The following is a 21,761-nucleotide window of genomic DNA, read 5'->3' on the forward strand; positions in this document are numbered from 1 at the left end:
AGAGTTACAGGGGGCACCCAGGAGAAATACAAACATGCTTTTGGGGAGAAGTTAGGGAAGATTTCTCAAGTAATAGGATGACCAAATTGAATCCTCAAGGAATAAGGCTAAAAAAGGGATGGGAAAGGTAGAGAAAGAATCTGCTCTGGAAAACAAAGGCAAGAGCATGATACATTTGGGAGCAACAAATGGTTCTATAGCCAGGATGAAAAGTACACGGAGACAGAATAGGACAGCGACCAGACTAGAGTGGTTACTAGGCATTCATGAGAGACCTTGTGGACCATAATCAGAACTTGGGTTTTATACTGACACTTGGGAATTTGAAGCAACAGAGTAACTTGACCAGGTTTGACCTTCAGAAGGTCTCTCTGCCCCTGGAGAAAGGATTGGTGAAGGAAGGCAAGTCTGAAGGTAAGGAGATCATTATGGATGGGTCTGGAGTGTTTTAGTCGCTAAGTCGTGTCCAACTCTTGCAACCCCATGGACTGTAGCCCATCAGGCTCCTCTGTCCATGGGATTTTCCAGGCAAGAATGGAAGTGGGTTTCCATTTCCTTCTCTAGGGCATCATCCCAACCCAGAGATCAAACCCAGGTCTCCTGCACTGAAGGCAGGTTCTTTACCAACCAAGCTACTAGGGAATTCCGTGGATCTGGGGCAATTACCCTAAAGTTTCATGTTATCAACCTGAACTGAACAGTGCCTTGGGACTACAGTAATAAGAGGAAGAATCTACAGAACTTAGTGGTTGAAAATGGAAGAGTAGAAATATGAACTGCCATCCTTTGAGATGTGGCTCTCAGGCAGTAAGGAAAGAAGACTTTGGGACAGCTTTGCAGAAGGTAAGGCAGAAGAGACATTCCCAAGATCCTGGTCCCCACCTTTCTAGTTCTCTCCATGCACATTCTCCTCAGCTAAGTCAGCAATGAAAATCCAAATGGAAATGGCCCTGCTCCCAACAAATCCTTTATAGACTCTCTTAGCAGAGAAACATATAGCATCATCTGTTTGGCCAGAATATCATCTCTCTAAGGAATTTTTGCCTTGGAAATGAACAGAGATCATTCTGTCATTTTTGAGATTGCATCCAGGTACTACATTTCAGACTCTTTTGTTGACCATGATGGCTATTCCGTTTCTTCTGAGGGATTCCTGCCCACAGTAGTAGATATAATAGTCATCTGAGTTAAATTCACCCATTCCAGTCTATTTTCAGAGAAGGCAATGGCACCCCACTCCAGAATTTTGCCTAGAAAATCCCATGGATGGAGGAGCCTGGTAGGCTGCAGTCCATGGGGTTGTGAAGAGTTGGACATGACTGAGCAACTTCACTTTCACTTTTCACTTTCATGCATTGGAGAAGAAAATAGCAACCCCCTCCAGTGTTCTTGCCTGGAGAATCCCAGGGACCAGGTTAGTTCGCTGATTCTTAAAATGTTGACGTTCACTCTTGCCATCTCCTGTTTGACCACTTCCAATTTGCCTTGATTCATGGACCTGATATTCCAGGTTCCTATGCAATATTGCTCTTTACAGCATCGGACCTTGCTTCTATCACCAGTCACATCCACAACTGGGTATTGTTTTTGCTTTGGCTCCATCCCTTCATTCTTCCTGGAGTTATTTCTCCACTGATCTCCAGTAGCATATTGGGCACCTACCGACTTGGGGAGTTCCTCTTTCAGTATCCTACCGTTTTGCCTTTTCATATTGTCCATGGGGTTCTCATGGAGAAGGCAATGGCACCCCACTCCAGTACTCTTGCCTGGAAAATACCATGGATGGAGGAGCCTGGTAGGCTGCAGTCCATGGGATCTCGAAGAGTCGGACACAACTGAGGGACTTCACTTTCACTTTTCACTTTCATGCATTGGAGAAGGAAATGGCAACCCACTCCAGTGTTCTTGCCTGGAGAATCCCAGGGACAGGGAAGCCTGGTGGGCTGCCATCTATGGGGTCACACAGAGTCGGACACGACTGAAGCGACTTAGCAGCAGCAGCAGCAGCATGGGGTTCTCAAGGCAAGAATACTGAAGTGGTTTGCCATTCCCTTCTCCAGTGGACCACATTCTGTCAGACCTCTCCACCATGACCCACCCGTCTTGGGTGGCCCCACATGGCATGGCTTAGTTTCATCGAGTTAGACAAGGCTGTGGTCCATGTGATTAGATTGACTAGTGTTCTGTGATTATGGTTTCAGTGTGTCTGCCCTCTGATGCCCTCTCGCAACACCTACTGTCTTACTTAGGTTTCTCTTACCTTGGATGTGGGGTATCTCTTCACGGCTGCTCCAGCAAAGTGCAGCCACTGCTCCTTACCTTGGATGAGGGGTATCTCCTCACTGCCGCCCCTCCTGACCTTGAACATGGAGTAGCTCCTCTCGGCCCGGCGCCTCATGTGAAGAGTTGACTCATTGGAAAAGACTCTGATGCTGGGAGGGATTGGGGGCAGGAGAAGAAGGGGATGATAAAGGATGAGATGGCTGGATGGCATCACTGACTTGATGGACGTGAGTTTGAGTGAACTCCGGGAATTGGTGATGGACAGGGAGGCCTGGCGTGCTGCAATTCATGAGGTCACAAAGAGTCGGACACGACTGGGTGACTGAACTGAACTGAACTGAAGGAATTTTTCCCTGCTAAATGATATAAACCACTCTTTTAACTATCTAGCACATTTCTACTTTGTCATTTTTAATAGCTCTTTTCCCCTTTGATGTTATCCAAGCACGAAAATGTCAATGATTTTGTTTATTTGCTAATATATATCCAGCACCTGGGCTTCCCAGGTGGCTCAGTGGGTAAAGAATCCACTTGCAAAGAAAGAGATGCAGGCAGACACAGGTTCAATCCCTGGGTCGGGAAGATCCCCTGAAGGAGGGCATGGAAACCCATTCCAGTATTCTTGCCTGGATAATCCCATAGACAGAGGAGGCTGGTGGGCTACAGTCATAGGGTTGCAAAGAGTCGGACATGACTGAAGCAACCAAGCACACATGCATCCAGCACCCAGAGCAGTGTTTGATACATAGGAGGGTCACAATTAATATTTATTGAATGAATGAATGAAGACCTCTGTGAACAGCTATAAAGGGCAATTATCAGTAACTCAAAGAAATTACTACCCTCTACTCACCCATCTGGGAGACCATGGCCATGAACAAGGGAACAATCAGCCACTCAACACTCAGCGCAGACTCAGTGAACTCTTGGCAACTTGGTCCCATTAACCCACTCCTCTGGCTGTGACTCTGTTTTGGAGGTTAAAGAGCCAGTTTTTAGGTTGCTGATTCCAGCCAGATCCAAAATGACCTGAATAATAAAGCCTGAAACTCAACTAGAGAAGAGCCAAATCTCAAATTCTCTCCAAATGCAAGATGCTACTAATCCAGCTGGGTTTTTGAGTGAAACTTTAAAGGGAAGAAACATAATGAGTTTCCACCATACACTTGCTACAATGGTTAAAAACAATTTTTTTAATGACAATATCAAATTTTAGCGAAGACATAAAGCAACTGGATCTTCTAGACATTGTTGATGGGAATACAAAATGGTATAGCCACTTTGCAAAAATAGTTAGGCAGTTTCTTAAAATGTTAAACATTTTCTTAGTGTTTATTCAGCAGTCCAGCTCCCTGGTATTTATGCAAAATAAATGAAAATGTATGTTCACATCAAAATGTGTACATGAATGTTCCCTGAAGTTTTATTCATAATAGCAAAAAAAAAAAAAAAAACAGGTAACAACTCAAATGCCCATCAGTAGATGAATATTTTTAATTTAGTTTGAGCTTCCCTGGTGGCTCAGTGGTAAAAAAAAAAAAAATCCGCCTGCAATGCAGGAGCCATGGGTTCAATCCCTGGGTCAGGAAGATCTCCTGGAAAAGGAAATGGCAACCCACTCCAGTATTCTTTCCTGGGAAATCCCATGGACAGAGGAGCCTGGTGGGCTACAGTCCATGAGGTCACAAAGATTTGGATATAACTGAGCAACAAGTAGACACACATAGAAATACAAAGCTTATAGTGCTATAAAGCAGACTGATGGTTGCCTAAGGCTGAGGTGGGTAGTGAGGAGTATTCCCTGCAAAGGGGCACTATGAAATTTGAGGGTTGATGGAAAGTTCTGTATCTTGAATCCTGTGGTGGTTATTTAAGTATACATAACTGTCAAATCTCACTGAACAGTACATTGAAAAAGGGAGTCCTTTATTATATTAATATGTATATTATACATCAATAAAGTTGGCTTATAAATATGAAAGAAAAAAATTTTAAGTAAAAACAGCATAATCCAAGTTTTATTTTTAAACATGCTTAGAAGGAGTCTGGAAAGATACATGCTGCTGCTGCTGCTAAGTCACTTCAGTTGTGTCCAACTCTGTGTGACCCCATAGATGGCAGCCCACCAGGCTCCCCTGTCCCTGGGATTCTCCAGGCAAGAACACTGGAATGGGTTGCCATTTCCTTCTCCAATGCATGAAAGTGAAAAGTGAAAGGGAAGTCGCTCAGTCATGTCTGAGTCTTCACGACCCCATGGACTGCAGCCTACCAGGCTTCTCCATCCATGGGATTTTCCAGGCAAGAGTACTGGAGTGGGATGCCATCGCCTTCTCCGGGAAAGATACATATCAGTAATAAACTCTAAATGGTGATAATTCAGGTAGCTATTATCCTTTCTTCATATTTTTCTGCATTTTTTCATATTTTTAGGGATCATCGCTTTGCATATATTCAGAAAATTGTTTGTTGAATGAAACTGCCTTGTGGGATTGAAAATAAATGTTCTCCCAGGGCAAGAGCTGAATTAGTTTTATTCTGCATGCAGTTTAAGATCATGTTCAGCAGAAAAGAGTTGAATTAACTATCCTCTGAATTTTAATCTTCCAAATGGACTCTCACACACCTGAGTCTGGCTCTACCTAGCAGATGTACGCTCACCCTTCTATCCCTGGGACTGGAGCAGAAGAATTACAGCACTATCCTGGGCGTGAAAAACTAACCCAGAAAAGGGAGACTTCGCCAAATCATGAGGCTGGAGGAAGAAACTGGACTTCCCAGAACATCCTTAGAAACTGTGCTCATAAGGTTTTGCCACAGGAATCCCTTCCACTCAGAACCAAGCTTGTTTTACCAAGCCTCCTCTCCCGACTTTGCAAGAAAGTTCTAACCAATCCAGAAGCCTACCTGCAGAACTATATTGCAGAAGGAAGACGTGCCCTCCCTCAAGATTAAACTTGACCAGTATCAGCAGTTACCTGCGAGCTTTTAAAATGCAGGTCCCAGGGCCCCCACTCTAGAGCTAAAGGATCAAATGTCTGGCCCAAATTTTTAAATCCTTCCCAGGTGAATCTCACGCAGTACCAAGAAGCTTTAATATATATCTGGGGTTTTGTTAAAAACAGATTGCAAGACGACACCCCTGTGGATTCTAATCCTGCTTGTCTCAAAGAGCTCCAGAATCTCCATTTTTAACTAGCCCCCAGGTGATTCTGATGCAGGTGGTCTAGAAGCCACATTTCAAAACACTGATTGTGGATGCCAGAGTAAATTTTCCTGGCCCAGTGCCCAAGAGGGAGCCAAGGAAGAGGCGGGAGAACTACTTTGGTTATGCCAGCGCTCTTGAATTTATTAAGTTAACTGAAGAGAAGTTTTCGCACCTCACAGCAGCAGAAAAGCCAGCCGAGGAGGAGGGGTCAGTCCCAAAGCCACCTTGAATAAGATGCTCTTTCAACTTCATGAAAAAAAAAGTCATAGATAGGGCTTCACCCTCTGAGCTTCGGGTACCACTGTGGGTGGGACCCGGGTTTCACTTCTCATCAGCATGTGGCTCTTGTTCTCAGCGCCTTGAAAAGCCAGGGCAGGCTTTGGAGAACAAGCCTTCAGCTACAGGTTAACAGGAGAGGCAGGACACCGTTTCGGTGGGTGGGAAGGTCCTGGACACAAGGGGGTCTCCACCTGGAGCAGGTGGAGGTTCTCCACTGCGCTGCCTCAGTGGCGGGAGGAAAGGTCTTCATTTGGTCTCGCAGACAGGCGTGGGCTGGCAGCACACGGGGCCGCAGCACCCAGAGGAGCCGCAGCAACCGGATCCACAGCAGCTCCCGCAGCAGCTCCCGCAACTTCCGCAGCCCCCGCAGCCCCCGCAGCCCCCGCCGCCCCCGCAGCCAGATCCGCAGCAGGAGGACCCGCAGCAGCTGCCCCCGCAGCCTCCGCAACCCGAGCCACAGCCACAGCAGGAACCGCAGCAGGAACCGCAGCAGCCGCAGCAGGAGGGCTGGCAGCAACACACTTCACAGCAGTCTTGCTCTTCACCACAGCAGCCGAAGCAGTCCCCTGGGCAGCACCCCATGGTCCCCGCCGGTCAGGTCGCAGGTCAGGAACGCGACCAGAGTTCCCCAAGTATGATGGTCACCACCCCGAGAGCAGCTTTTATATCCCCTCCTGGAGGGTGTTGGCAGGAGGGACAGGATGTTGTCTTTGTTATTATTTATGCCAGTTCTCATAAGAACGTCTCATTAGCTGCCTGTTTATTTTCCAGCCCCGAGTGCCTCAACTCATAAAATAGCCCCACTCGTCCCAACTGCTGTTTGTCCAAAGGGTAAAAATACATCTTGGAAAAGACCTGTGATCATGCCAAAGCAGGGGCCAGCTGTCATTAGCCCAGGTTGGAGAGAGGAGGGGAAGCCTGCTCCAGACTCTCGTTCTGGAACGCGTGCTACCCTTCCACATTGGCTCTAGAGGCAAGTTGGCAGTGAACCTTCTTGTCATGGATGCCGGTCCTGGAAAACCAGAACTAAAAGTTCTATGTCCTCTGCCTTCTGCTGTAGGCAGAGGCTGATAGGGTGGTCTGTCATGTGGCTCCTCGCAGGTACAAAGGGCATCCTCATCCTGGTCCCTGTGACCAAGGCAAATATTTGTGTCTGCGTGTGGTATGTGGCATGTGCCACAGATTTGTTTGGGCTTGGTGAGTGAGCATCAATCACCAGTCATGACTTCCCTATCAAACGGAGAGACACTCATGATAAAACTGTAAAAGGTTGGGAGCCACATTCTCTCTGAACCGAACATTCACACTTCTCTCTAAATGGGCTGGAAGAGCAGTGATCAGAGCCTGCAGCCCTCCTGCTCCAGCCCTTTCCTTGATAGAAGCAGGTGGTGGTGGTGAAGATGGAGGAGGAGGAAGAGGTGGGGAGAAAGAGGAAGGGAGGAAGGAAGGAAAGGAAGGAGGGAGGGAGGCAGGGAAAGAGGAAGGAGGGGAAAAGGAAGCAGCTCATTGAATATCCAAAACATTCCATTAAAATTCAAGTGTTGCACACTTAAGAGCACCAACTTTATCAACCATCTGGCAGAATGAGGGATTAGCACACAAAACATCAAGAGTATCATCCCAGGCAATAAAATTCCTTTAGAAAGCAACTAGAATCCACAGAGGATTCTGGTCCATGTGTTAAATTCTGAGATGAGTCGAAATTCCTGTCTTGGGCTTTGGTTCCTTGTCATCCTCTGGGAATGATAAAGACAGTCTGGTGCCTGAAGATTCTGTGTGGCAACTGGTTCACGGTGGGCATCCTCAGAAAGGCACGTGGTCCTCTCTTATTCTCAGCCACAATCCTCCCTCTGATGGCACAGCTGAAATATTTGAGTTCTCCCTGTTCTGCATGAATTCTGCACCCACCACCCCTTTCAGGAGGCCCAAGATCTTCTCTGTCTGAAGACCACCCAATTTACTCCACCTCCAAAAGTCTATCTTGAATTGCATAGGCTAAGCATTGACTTGAGTCATTCTCTCTGCCTTCGCACAGTAAGAACCCTGCTCCACTAATGCCCAAGTGAAGAGGAACGAGCAGTGTTGAAAGAAATTGCAGAAGAAAGATAAGACCAGTGAATACCTCAAGGTTTCCTCCTAACACATATTTTTTTAAAATTGAACTCATACTGTGTAAATTGATTTTTATACTAAATATTGTGCTTAACCTGTGAAAATGCTCATGAATATGTAAATTATTAAGTATTATGAAAATTTGAAAATTTACATCTTCAGGTTGATGTAAACCTTCCCTATTGTTGAATATCTAAACTATTTACAACTTTCCAATGTTAAAAGCAGAACACTGAGGTGAATTTCTTTAAATGTGAGTCTTTATGCATTTTCCTATTATCTTTCTATAGTAAATTACTAGAAATAAAATTACTAAATCTTCAGCATGTTAATAATATGAAGGCTATTAATATATATTAAAAATTATTTATTTTCTGAAAAATTATCTCCATTTGCACCCATTTCACAGTGCATTCACCAATGCCAGCTATTTTTTTAGTCTCTGACAATTTGATAGACCAATCATGACATCTCATTGCTATATTTTTGTACTTATTGTCACTGAGTTTATTTAATAGATCACTTTTTCTTCTTTAAGAAATTATTTGCTCATGCCAATTTTCCGATTAAGCTATAATCTTTCCTAACAAACTTATAAGAGCTTGTTTTATGCTAAGTATACAATTTTCCTTTCTGTCACTCACACATGTTGTAAAATTAGACCAAGGCCATCATTTCCTTTTAATTCTATGGTTCTTTTATGCACCAGATTTTCTTTTTACATAGGCACACTGTCAATCTTTTCTACTGCTTTTATGGCTTTGAAAGTTCTTCCTTATCTCCAAAGTATACAATTATTAACTTTATTTTCTCCTAGTTTTCATAGTTTTTTTTTTAATGTGTGTATATGTTATCCACTCAGTTGTGTCTGACTCTGCAACCCCGTGGACTACAGCATGCCAGGTTTCCCTGTCCTTCACTATCTCCCTGAGTTTGCTCAAATTCATGTCCGTTGGGTCAGTGATGCTATCTAACCATCCCATCCTCTGCCACCCCCTTCTCCTTTTGCCTTCAATCTTTCCTGGCATCAGGGTCTTTTCCAGTGAGTTGGCTCTTCACACCAGGTGGCCTAAGTGTGGAGTTTCAGCTTCAGCATCAGTCCTCCCAATGAATGGGCCTTTCCTTTTCTTTGGTATGGTTTTGGTCGCTGCCTCCTGTACAATGTTACGAATCTCTGTCCATAGTTCTTCAGGCACTCTGTCTACCAGATCTAATCCCTTGAATCTATTCATCACCTCCACTGTATAATCATAAGAGATTTTATTTAGGTCATACCTGAATGGCCTAGTGGTTTTCTCTACTTTCTTCAGTTTGAGCCTGAATTTTGCAATAAGGAGCTCATGATCTGAGCCACAGTCAGTTTCTTGTTTTTGCTGACTGTATAGAACTTCTCCATCTTTGGCTGCAAAGAACATAATCGATCTGATTTTGGTACTAACCAACCATCACATTGGTGATGTCTGTGTGTAGAGTCGTCTCTTGGGTTGTTGGAAAAGCATGCTTGCTATGACCAGCATGTTCTCTTGACAAAACGCTTTGCCCTTCTTCATTTTATACTCCAAGGCCAAACCTGCTTCTTATTCTGGGTATCTCTTGACTTCCTACTTTTGCGTTTCAATACTCTATGATGAAAAGGATGTTTTTTTGGTGTTAGTTCTAGAAGGTGTTATAGGTCTTCATAGAACCAGTCGACTTCAACTTCTTAGGCATCAGTGGCTGGGGCATATACTTGGTTTACTATGATGTTGAATGGTTTGCCTTGGAAATAAACTGAGATCATTCTATTGCTTTTGAGATTGCACCCAAGTACTGCATTTCAGACTCTTTTGTTGACTATGAGAGCTACTCCATTTCTTCTGAGGGATTCTTGCCCACATTAGTAGATATAATGGTCATCTGAATTAAATTCATCCATTTTAGTTTACTGATTCCCAAGACGTTGATGTTCATCTTGCCATCTCTTGCTTGACCATGTCCAATTTACCTTGATTCATGGACCTAACGTTCCAGGTTCCTATGCAACATTGTTCTTTGTAGCACTGGGCTTTACTTTCACCACTAGACACGTCCACAACTGAGCATCATTTCCACTTTGGCGGAGCTGCTTCATTTTTTTCTGGAGGTGTTAGGAATTACCCTCCACCCTTCCCCAGTAGCATATCGGACACCTTCCAACCTGGGGGTCTCATCTTCCAGTGTCCTATCTTTTTGCCTTTTCATGCTGTCCATGGGGTTCTCCGGGCAAGAATACTGGAATGGGTTGCCATTTCCTCTTCCAATGGGCCACATTTTGTCAGAACTCTTCGTTATGACCTGCCCATCTTGGGTGGCCCTGCACAGCATGGCTCATAGCTTCACTGAGTTATGCAAGCCCCTTGCGTAATCACCACAAGGCTGTGATCCAGGAAGGGAGAGTTGCAGCAGGAGTTATTAAAAACCTGTGCATGGTGTCTCTTCTGCTGGCCTCTAGTGTTTGCCAAGTGACATTACACATGCAGCTTCTGGTGTTTCTTTTACAGACAAACACAAGCTATGCTCCAATTCTGACCTCACCAGTAGCAACTCAACAGAAACATGGTTTGATGTAGAAGCTGATTACTGCTACTGCTAAGTCACTTCAGTCATGTCCGACTCTGTGTGACCCCACAGACGGCAGCCTATCAGGCTCCTCTGTCCCTGGGATTCTCCAGGCAAGAACACTGGAGTGGGTTGCCATTTCCTTCTCCAATGCATGAAAGTGAAAAGTGAAAGTGAAGTCATTCAGTCGTGTCCGACTCTTAGCGACCCCATGGACTGCAGCCTACCAGGCTCCTCCATCCATGGGATTTTTCAGGCAAGAGAACTGGAGTGGGGTGCTGATTACATAGCACTTATTTAAATCATGTGTCCAATTAGCCATCACTGGCACATTATCAGCCCTTCCCCTATGTGCCATGTACTGCACTATACACTTTATATGTGTTTTCTTGGTTAATTCAAGATGTGTGCTTAGTCACTTCAGTCATGTCCAACTCTTTGTGACCCCATGGACTGTAGCCCACCAGGCTCCTCTGCCCATGGGACTTTCCTGACAAGAATACTGCAGTGGGTTGCCATGCCCTCCTCCAGGAAATCTTCCTAACAGGGGGATCAAACTGCATCTCCTGCGTCTCTTGCATTGCAAGCAATTCTTTACTGACTGAGCCACGGGAGATGCCCCTTAACTCAAGATAACCATATACAATAAGTAGTATTATCTTTATTTTGTACATGAGGAAACTGAGGCTTGTGAAAGTCAAAAACTTTCACTGGAAGATGCAGGGCTTGAATTTGAACCCAGATCTGTCTGCTTCTGAAGTCCATCCCCTCTTCTATGTCAGGCTTTCTTATAGATACCACAGAAAATTGCCTCTTTGTCTTAAGGTAAGTCTCAAGTAAGAATATCTTAAAGTAACTGTAAGCTGCACAACCACAGAGATTATAGCTTTATGCACCAGTTTACATCCAGTGGCTACTCTATGGTGAGCGTGTACAATATTCCTTAAAGAATTAAATGAGATCATAAATGAATGTGAGATCACTCCCTGCAGTGCGATACAATCAAAGCATTCAACTAGAAGAGAATGAGGTCTCTGTCACCTTTCTTCACTCATCTTTTCTTTAACTGAAGTATAGTTGCTTATAATATCGTATTAGTTTCTAGTGTACAATGTGATTCAATATTTTATACATTATACATTATACAAAATTATTATAAAACATTGACTATGTCCCTTGTTTAGTTCAGTTGCTCAGTCGTGTCCAACTCTTTGCGACCCCACATATACCAGGCCTGTGTGTTATATACCTGTGACTTATTTATTTTATAACTGCTAGTTTGTACCTCTTAATCTCCTTCATCTATTTTGCTCCTCTCCCAACCCTCTCTGCTGTTGTAAGCACTAGTTTGTTCTTTGTATCTGTGAATCTGTTTCTGTTTATTCATTTCCTTTTTTTTTTTTTTTTAAGATTCCACATATAAGTGAAATATGCACACTATTTGCCTTTGTCTGACTTAGTTCATTGAGCTTACCCTCCAGGTCCATTCGTGTTGCTGCAATAGGCAAAAGTTCATTCTCCTTTAAGTAAGACTGATATTCTATCGTGTTTGTGTATAGATAGATATACTACATTTTCTTTATGTATTAATTCATCTGTTGATGGACACAGGTTACTTCCATATCTTGGCTATTGTAATTAATGCTGCAATGAATTTTGGGGGTGCATATATCTTTTGAATTCATGTTTTTATTTTCTTTGGATAAATGCCCAGGAGTGGAATGGCTGGATTATAAAGCAGTTCTATGTTTTATTTTTTGAGGAACCTCCATTCTATTTTCCATAGGGGCTGCATAAATTTGTTTCCACCAAGAGTATACTAGGGTTCCATTTCCTCCACATCTCACCAACACTTGCTGTTTGTTATCTTTTTGATGATAGCCATTCTGACAGTTGTGAGGTGATATCACATTGTGGTTTTTGACTTGCTTTTCCCTGATGATTAGTGGTGTAGAGTGTCTTTCCACCTGCTTCTTGCATGTGGCCACCTGCATGTCTTTTTTGGGAAAATGCCTATTTAGGTCCTCTACCTGTTTTGAAATCTGGCCTTTTTTTTTTTTTTGAGTTGTATACATTCCTTGTATGTTTTGGATATTAACTTCTTTTTGGGCATTCTGTTTGCAAATATCTTCTCCCATTCAGTGGGTTGTCTGCCTTTTGTCTCATTGGTTTCCTTCACTGTGCAAAAACTTCCTAGCCACAGCAATCAGACAAATAAAAGACTTGTAAAAGGCCAAATTGGAAGGGAAGAAGTAAAATTCTCACTATTTGCAGGTGCTATGACACTACATATAGAAAAGCTTAAAGACTCCACCAAACAGCTCTTAGAACTAATGAATGAATTCAGGTGCAGAATACAGAATTATATACATAAATCTGTTGTTTTTCTATATACTAATAATGAACTATTACAAATAGAAATCAAGAAAACAATTCCATTTACAGTCAAATGAAAAAGAATAAAATACCAGGGAATAAATTTAACCAAGAAGGGGAAAGACCGGTAGTCTGAAAATAAGACATTGGTGAAAAATTGAAAACACAAAAAATGAAAACATATCCTGTGGGAATTAATATTGTTAAAATGTCCATACTACCCTAAGATATCTACAGATTCAATGCAATCTCTATCAAAATACTCATGGCATTTTTCACAGAACTAGAACAAATAACCTAAAATTTGCATGGAGCCACCAAAGACCCCAAAGAGTTAGAGCAATCTTGAGAAAGAAGAACAAAGCTGGAGGTATCACACTCCCTGACTTCAAAGTATACTACAATGCTATAGTAATCAAAACAGTATGGTAGTGGCACAAGACTGGAGACATAGATGAGTAGAACAGAATAGAGAGCCCGGAAATAAAACCAAACACATAAAGTCAATTAATCTACAGCAAAGTTAGCAAGAGTATCCAATGGAGGAAAAGACTGTCTCTTCAATAAGTGGTATTGGAAAAGTTGGATGAATAAATGTAAAAGTGAAAAGACTGGCTTAAAATTCAACATTCAAAAATCTAAGATCATGGCATCTGGTCCCATCTCATCATGGCAAATAGATGAGGAAACAATGGAAACAGTGACAGGCTTTGTTTTCTTGGGCTCCAGAATCACTGCAGATGGGTTAGGGTTAGGTTAGGGTTTAATTTCAAATATTATAAAATTTGTCTTATATATTACCTTAATAATTATAAAGACAGCCATGAACTTAAAAGACGCTTGCTCCTTGGAAGAAAAGCTTTGGAAAACCTAGACAGTATATTAAAAAGCAGAAACATTACCTTGCCAACAATGGTCTATACAGTCAAAACTATGGTTTTTCCAGTAATCATGCATGGATATGAGAGTTGGACCATAAGGAAGGCTGAAGAGTTGATGCTTTTGAACTGTGACATTGGGGAAGACTCTTGAGAGTCCCTTGGACTGCAAAGAGATCAATCCTAAAGGAAATCAATCCTGAATATGCTTTGGAAGGACGGATGCTGAAGCTGAAGCTCCAGTACTTTGGCCACCTGGTGTGAAAAGCCAACTCATTAGAAAAGACTCTGACGCTGGGAAAGATTGAAGGCTGGAGAAGAAGGAGACAACAGAGGATGAGATGGTTGGATGGCATCACTGACTCAATGGACATGAGCTTGAGCAAGCTCCGACAGATGATAAGGACAGGGAAGCCTGGTGTGCTGCAGTCCATGGGATCACAGAGAGTTGGACACAACTGAGCAACTGAACAACAACAAGAAAATGTAAATGAAACAAACTAGAACATTTTCCCACATAATACATGAAAATAAATTCAAAATAGACTAAAGACCTAAATGTAGGACCTGAAATCATAAAATTGCTAAGAAAAAAAATAAGCAACAAACTTTTTGATATCAGTCTTAGGAATACTTTTTTGAATCTGTCTCTCAGGCAAGGGCAACAGGAGTGGAAATAAACAAATGGGATCTCACTCGCCTTTCATCATTTTCAATCAATGCTTCACTCAATCCTGGATCCAGAAACAGTACTGAACTCTCTGTAATAATAGAAATGCCCATCTCCTTTGTCCAATATGGAACACCACTGGACACTTACAGCCACTGAGCACTTGAACTGTGGCTTTTGTGATGGAGAAACTGAATTTTTAATATTATCTATTGCTAATACATTTATATTGAAATAATTGCATGTGCCAGTGGCTTCTATATTACACAGTAAAGCCCCAAAGGGTCTGTTTCAGATGGTATGTCAGGTTAGGTTACTTGGATTAACCTGCATCATGAAAACAACTAAACATGCCATATTTTTTTAGGTTTGAGTCTTCTTAAAAGCATCAAGTTCTGACAAGATAGTACAAAGTGCCAAGTGATTATCAAAGAACAAGTAAAGCAGGTACTCAGAGAGGTGAATTGAGCACTAAAAATGCTTCTCTCTCAAAAACTTTGCTAAAGTTGGAAAACTTGAACTGCAATTTTCATGACCTCTCAGACAGAAACAGAAGATCCAGAATCTACCCAAGGTGGAGATGCCTCTAGGAGAACCTCTCCTCCATAAAGCTGGGACCCTCAAAGGGCCACACCCTTGGTGCAATGGTGACCCAGACACAGGCTCAACCCAGACACAGGCTCCACCCACACACTCCTACCACCAAGGCACTTAAGGAAATTTGTCTTATATATTACCTGGATGATTATAAAAACTTCAGGCCATGAACTGAAAGAAGGCTTTGGCTGATAGTGTCCCAGTGCACTGGCAGAAACAAAAGCAAATCTTTTCTGGAGGAACATACCATCCTCCTACCTCAATAAAGTCCCACAAATGATGTTCCAGAGAAAATTAATGTGGCAATCATTATTTCTATCACCAAGTATTTTCCTCTCTCTCTGCCTTTCAGGATCATTGCAGTAATGCACTTCTCTGTCTCCTTGGAAGTTAGGCATGACTAAGGGACTTGCTCTGTCTAATAATGTGTAAATGTGTTTATGAAGCAGGTATGCAATTTGCCACTTTTTCTTCAGCCTCTCAGGCTGATCTGTGGAAGCATATCTAGAATTGGAGCTACTGTCAGTCTGAGTTCTTGAGTAAGTAGAGCCTCCTAATCGCTTGTGTTGGACATGGAGCATGAGCACGAAATAAGCTCTCATTGTGATAAGATTTGGGAAATTTGAGAGTTGTTTATTACTGCAATAACTGCAATGTAGCCTACTCTCACAGATACAAGACTGTGACCAGCTCACAGTCAAACATATGACTAAGCACACCATGAGTGAGAACCAGTAGCAGCGATAGATCATAAATAGACTACGGTTCAGACACTGAGATGATCAAACACAAATTATAATCAAGTACAGTGCTATCTTTAAAGAAAGAAAAGACAAGCTAGAAAATACCTACAGGCACAGGTATGGTCTTTGGAGGAGAAGGCAATGGCACCCCACTCCAGTACTCTTGTCTGGAAAATCCCATGGACATAGGAGCCTGGTAGGCTGCAGTCCATGGAGTCACTAGGAGTCAGACACGACTGAACGACATCACTTTCACTTTTCATGCATTGGAGAAGGAAATGGCAACCCACTCCAGTGTTCTTGCCTGGAGAATCCCAGGGATGGTGGAGCCTGGTGGGCTGCCGTCTATGGGGTCGCACAGAGTCGGACATGACTGAAGTGACTTAGCAGCAGCAGCAGCATGGTCTTTGGAAATACAACTGACAAAAGAAAGCCAGCCCCTAGAATTTCTTGGGAAGTCATGATGTAACTGATGCTTTCTTTTGGTTCCCTCTTAAAGTGAAGACAGACCAGAAGCTCTAGAGAAAGTCTTTGTTCCAATCTCTACTGCTGCAAAATACACAATTCAAAAAGAGTGATATAAATCAACAAACATTTTATCATGCTCATGGATTCTATGGGCCAGGAACTCTGAAAAGCCACAGTAGGATGGCTTGTCTCTGCTCCATGATGTCTGGAGCCTTACTTGGAAAGATTTTAAGCTGGGGATTACTTGAATGCTGCTTGGGTCTCCTCATAGCAGTCCAGGAGAACCAGGTGGAAGCTGAATTGCCCTTTTGGGAGGGAGGTGGGAGGGGGTTCAGAAGAAAGAGGATACACATATGCCTGCTGCTGCTGCAAAGTCACTTTAGTGGTGTCCGACTCTGTGCAACCCCATAGACGGCAGCCCACCAGGCTCTGCCGTCCCTGGGATTCTCTAGGCAAGAACACTGGAGTGGGTTGCCATTTCCTTCTCCAATGCATGAAAGTGAAGAGTGAAAGTGAAGTCGCTCAGTCATGTCCGACTCTTATCGACCCCATGGACTGCAGCCTACCAGGCTCCTATGTCCATGGGATTTTCCAGGCAAGAGTACTGGAGTGGGGTGCCATTGCCTTCTCCGACATGTATGCTTATGGCTGATTAATGTTGATGTATGGCAGAGGCTGTCACAATATTATAGAGTAATTATCCTCCAATTAAAATAAATACTTTTTTAAAAAATGTGCTTGTCGACTACACAGTAGAATAATGTCTTCCTTAAATAGCAGAGGTAACCATTATTGTAGACATTGAAATTAATATTTAACCTAATGGCTTGCATTTTTTAAAAATTTTATTGAAGTAGCATTTTCTTGCTTTACCTTTAACAAATAAATGGTTCATATTTTATCAAAAAAAGTCACATAGTGTCACTTCCTCTACAGTCAGAAACTCACCTTGATTTGTAGAGAGGGTTTATGTCAACAGGAAAACCAGCAAAGTCTGCTGTAAGAAGACAGGGGATAAGAGACATTGTTGTGGTTCTCTCCTCATACAGTCTCTCTCCCCTCCCAAGCAATCCTCTCCCCAACCACCTGTCGAATGCTAATGACCTACTGTCATTATTTTTCGCTTGTTCTCCCTTCTTTCTCCCCCAAAACAAAACCAAAGCCAAAGGTGTCTGATACTAGCCATTTCTTCAGCTTGGCTAATAACTCTTTAACAGAACCATACTTCGCATCTCAGTCTATTTCTTCTCTCTCTCCCTCCATTAGCAAGAAATTATGGGAAGGACATTGGGAAAAAAAAAAAAAAAAGGAAGAGAACCCCTTTCATCCAGCTCTGAAGGCAAATTCAATATCTACGTGCTCACCAATGTCAGAGAACTCTGAGGATCACAAAAGATGGTTGATGTTGAATGCACATGCATCTCCATTCCCAGTCTCCTATTCCCAGGAAAAGCTTCCCAATCCTGTGCTTTGTGTTTGGGGCATATTCATGCCACCACAAACTTTAGTACCTTCCATCTTGGAACCCTGCCTCCATGTATTAGTCAGGGATCTTCAGAGAAACAGAACTAAAAGGATAGATATAAGTATAAGTGGGAATTTATTATAGAAATTAGCTCACGTGATTATGGAAGCTGAGTCCCATGATCTGTGATCTGCAAGCCAGAGACCCAGGAGACCTGGGGGGGTAACTTCAGTCCGAGTCTGAAATTCTAAGAATCAGGAGTGCCAGTGTCCAAGGGGGAGAGAGGATGGATCTCCCAGCGGAGGCAGTGATCAGTCAGAGTCTGAAATTCTAAGAATCAGGAGTGCCAGTGTCCAAGGGGGAGAGGGGATGGATCTCCCAGCGGAGGCAGTGATCAGTCAGAGTCTGAAATTCTAAGAATCAGGAGTGCCAGTGTCCAAGGGGGAGAGGGGATGGATCTCCCAGCGGAGGCAGTGATCAGTCAGAGTCTGAAATTCTAAGAATCAGGAGTGCCAGTGTCCAAGGGGGAGAGGGGATGGATCTCCCAGTGGAAGCAGTGATCAGTCAGAGTCTGAAATTCTAAGAATCAGGAGTGCCAGTGTCCAAGGGGGAGAGGGGATGGATCTCCCAGCGGAGGCAGTGAGAGCAAACTCACTCATCCTCTACCTTTTTGTTCTATTCAAACCCTCAATGGATCAGCTAATGCTCACCTCCATTGGGGAGGGTGATCTTTACTCAGACTACTGCCTAAAATGCTAATCTCTTCCAGAAACATCCTCTCAGACACACCCAGAAATCATGTATACCAGCTATCTGGTCATCCCTTTGCCCAATCAAGTTGATACATAACATTAATCATCTGTTGTAAAAATTCTCACAAAGAAGCATACTGTTGGAAGATATTTTTAGTAAAAATCAGGGAATTGTATTTGAAAAAGGAAACTCATTCTGAACAAAAAATTTTCTCTGATCTGAACAAGAAGGATAATGAGTCCACAAGACAGATGTCTTAGAGAAACTTGATTGCCCACATGTAGTCACCTTTGGTAACCATACATTTATTTACTGATGCTTCTTTGCTTGAGAACATTTCCATATTCATCTTGAATATGGTGTTTCCCAGTCTATCATGGAGCGAGGGATGCTCATTATGTACAAACTTTACAGTGCTTCCAGGAGAACCCCAGACTTCTTGAGAATGGAGATTCAACAATTCACCATGGACTATCTTTTCTGCTCCTCACATTTCTCTAATTTCAATAAACTTTGAGATATTAAATACTTCCAATATTGCACATAAAGAAAAAGCAGTTAGATTAAAAGCATAAAACAGCTAGATCTTTTATAATGAGGCCTTTATCTCACTTACCCTCCTTTACCCTTATTATAATAAGAATGAAAATCATAGATATCTTTACAGGACTACCTAATTGCAAGGATCTGGCCAAATGTCATTTGCCATTACTTTGTGGCTGTTGGGAGTCCAGGACCTAGCACAAGAATGTGTATCCCCTTGGTTACTCAGCTTATTCTACCAAAAGTTTCCATCAGGTAAACAATTGCACCATTAAGATTTGAAGGTCTAATGCCCAGGATTACCACAGCCAGCACTGGCTGAAATAAAGAGACTGGCTTGCTTTTCTACTCAGTTCTGTGTCTGGTTTGTTTTGACAAGAATTTTAAAAAGGTCATTGGAAAAGACCCTGATGCTGGGAAAGATTGAGGGCAGAAGAAAGAGATGACAGAGGATGAGACAGTTGGATAGTATCACCGCCTCAATGGACATGAGTTTGAGCAAATTCCAGGAGATTGTGAAGGACAGGGAAGCCTGGCATGCTGCAGTCCATGGGATCACAATGAGTCAGACATGACTTAGTTACTGAACAACAACATCAACAAAACTTAAAGACCCTGACATTAAAACCAAAAAAAAGAAGAAGAAGGAAAGAGCAGAGGAAATTTATCTTAAGGTCTATGCTTCTCTACTTAGGATACTGATCGTAAGGTGTCAATATTTTTTTTTCTTATTTGCTCTATGTTAAGAATTCAAGTAAATTCAGCATCAGAGATAACAGAGAGAACTTCTTTGACTTTCATAGCCATTTGAATTCCAATCCCTTCTTCCCAGAGACAAACACAATCATGAATTTAATTGTATGTCCTTCTAGCATTTCATGCTTTTATAAAGATATATACAAGTCCAAGATTTTTAAATTACAGACATAAACATTAACTAGCATTTTTCAGTCAACTTAGTTAATTGGATATGCAATTAGTGTGAGTTTGAAAGAACTCTTTGTTTCAAACAAAAGGTTCATTTTTCACCAGGTCTTCCTTAATTATCAGTCACAGCTTAACTAAAGAAGAAACAAGTTTCTTTAGACACACCCTGCCCCTCTCAACTAAAATTCAAACCTTTCTAGAATGTGTACCTTTCTTTGTCACTGTTGATCAGCTTTTTGTTTAGCAGAATGTGCCCTGCCCTCTGTAAAAAAAGCAACAGGGAGAAACCAAAGCTTTCAAGTCTTGGCTCACCAGGCAGCACTGTGTTACGCGCATCACAGATAACTTTCTGGGTCTACTTAAGCACCTCCAAGAAGAACAAGAAAAACTCTTGGCATTAATCCCATCTTTGTTTAGTCAAACTACTTTAGTTCTTTACTTGATGTCTCTTTTATATTGGGCTTATTTCAAATATTACTCTCTGTACCCCGTTCTTGTCATCAAAATTCTTTCACAATGAAGTTTCATGTCTAATCCTATAAGTGTCGTGTTTGTTAATGTAGAAATGACATACCGCCTTCAAAGAACACAGTGCCAAGGTTAAAAGAAACGGGAATTACTCCCTTCTCATTAGAAAAAAATAACCGTGTACCTACATGTTTCTTGTTCTTCTCAGAGATACCCAAGAGCATCTCCTCTTAATGAGTAAAAAGTATTTTCTTGCTGTGTGACATTGCTCAGGCAACCTCTCTGGGCTCATTGCCTCATCTGCCCTAAATGAGTTAGCAATTTCAGGCAGGCAGGTTGTTACTTACTGAGCACCTGTTGTGTGTCTTCTATGTGTCTGCCATACAAAGCACCATGAGGATTAGTTAGGAAATGTGAAAATTCTTCAAAGTTTTTAAGCTATCTGACTCAAGGGCCTATTTAGACACAAAGCCCTGTATGGAGTCCAGGGGTCGGACTTGGAGCAAGTTGTATCTCATGGTTGCCACACACAGTTGTAAGAGTCATGCCAGGCACAAGAGCACCCAGCTGTGGGGTTGCATAGAACCTGAAGGCCAGTTTATGTCCTGTTTGCCAAACCAGACACCTGTGGACTGTGTCCAGCCAGAAAGAGAGCCTTTATCCACTTCACCAATGGCACACGTGGGTTATTGTAGACCTGAGTGGGGAGGACAAAAGCAGCGTGAGCTGGAGGATGGGGGCAGACAGTGTCCCTGGGCACCAAAGTTGAGGATTAGAAAAACCGGATTTCCCATTAAATATAAAGGGCAAAGAGGCGAAGGCAGCAGGAGTTTCAGCAAACTCCAGGAGATAGTGAAGGACAGGGAAGCCTGGCGTGCTGCAGTTCACGCGGTCACAAAGAGACGGACATGGACATGACTTAGTGACTACATGACAACAAATAAAGGGCAAGCCTGAGACTAGAACTGGGAGATTAGGCCAAGATAGAGCAGAAACAGGGTCACAAAGACCAAAGTGGTAAAGTTCACTGAGAGGGGCTAAGATGCTGTAGTAGAGTCAGTCGGGTTGCCTGGCCCTTTGCTTGCTTCCTTTCCTCCTCCCTCTCCTCCTCCTCCTCTTTCCTCTTCTTCTTCTTCTCTCTTTTTCTAACTCTGTCTTCCTCTCTCTGTCTCTCTGTCTTTCTCTGTCTCTCTCTCTCTCAATACCAGCCTCAGAGCAGAAAGGTGAACCCTCAGTTAAACACGAGGAACAAAACAGACATTCTTTTTTCTAAAATCCTTGAGGTCCAAATGTCAAGCCTCAGGAGCCAGTCCTGCCAGCATGGGGCTCACCATATCTCAGTTGTGTGATTCTGGAGACTTCCCCACCCATCCTCCCACCAGCCTACCTGTGCTTCTGCATCTCAGGACAAGGTACA

The 21,761-nt window shown here is 42.7% G+C and overlaps 1 protein-coding gene across 1 annotated transcript; it reads right to left on the minus strand.

The window, feature by feature from the left end:
* Nucleotides 1-6,013: 6,013 nt before the first annotated feature.
* LOC113878367 (keratin-associated protein 17-1) lies at nucleotides 6,014-6,349 on the minus strand. The gene has a single exon (XM_027519380.1). It carries the CDS (start codon nucleotides 6,347-6,349, stop codon nucleotides 6,014-6,016), a length of 336 nt encoding a protein of 111 aa, XP_027375181.1.
* Nucleotides 6,350-21,761: the final 15,412 nt, after the last annotated feature.

Source organism: Bos indicus x Bos taurus, chromosome 19 (assembly GCF_003369695.1).
Source record: "Bos indicus x Bos taurus breed Angus x Brahman F1 hybrid chromosome 19, Bos_hybrid_MaternalHap_v2.0, whole genome shotgun sequence".
Taxonomy (NCBI): domain Eukaryota; kingdom Metazoa; phylum Chordata; class Mammalia; order Artiodactyla; family Bovidae; genus Bos; species Bos indicus x Bos taurus.

Coding starts and splice junctions, on each gene's coding strand:
- LOC113878367 (XM_027519380.1), bottom strand. CDS start 6,349: ATGGGGTGCTGCCCAGGGGACTGCTTCGGCTGCTGTGGTGAAGAGCAA.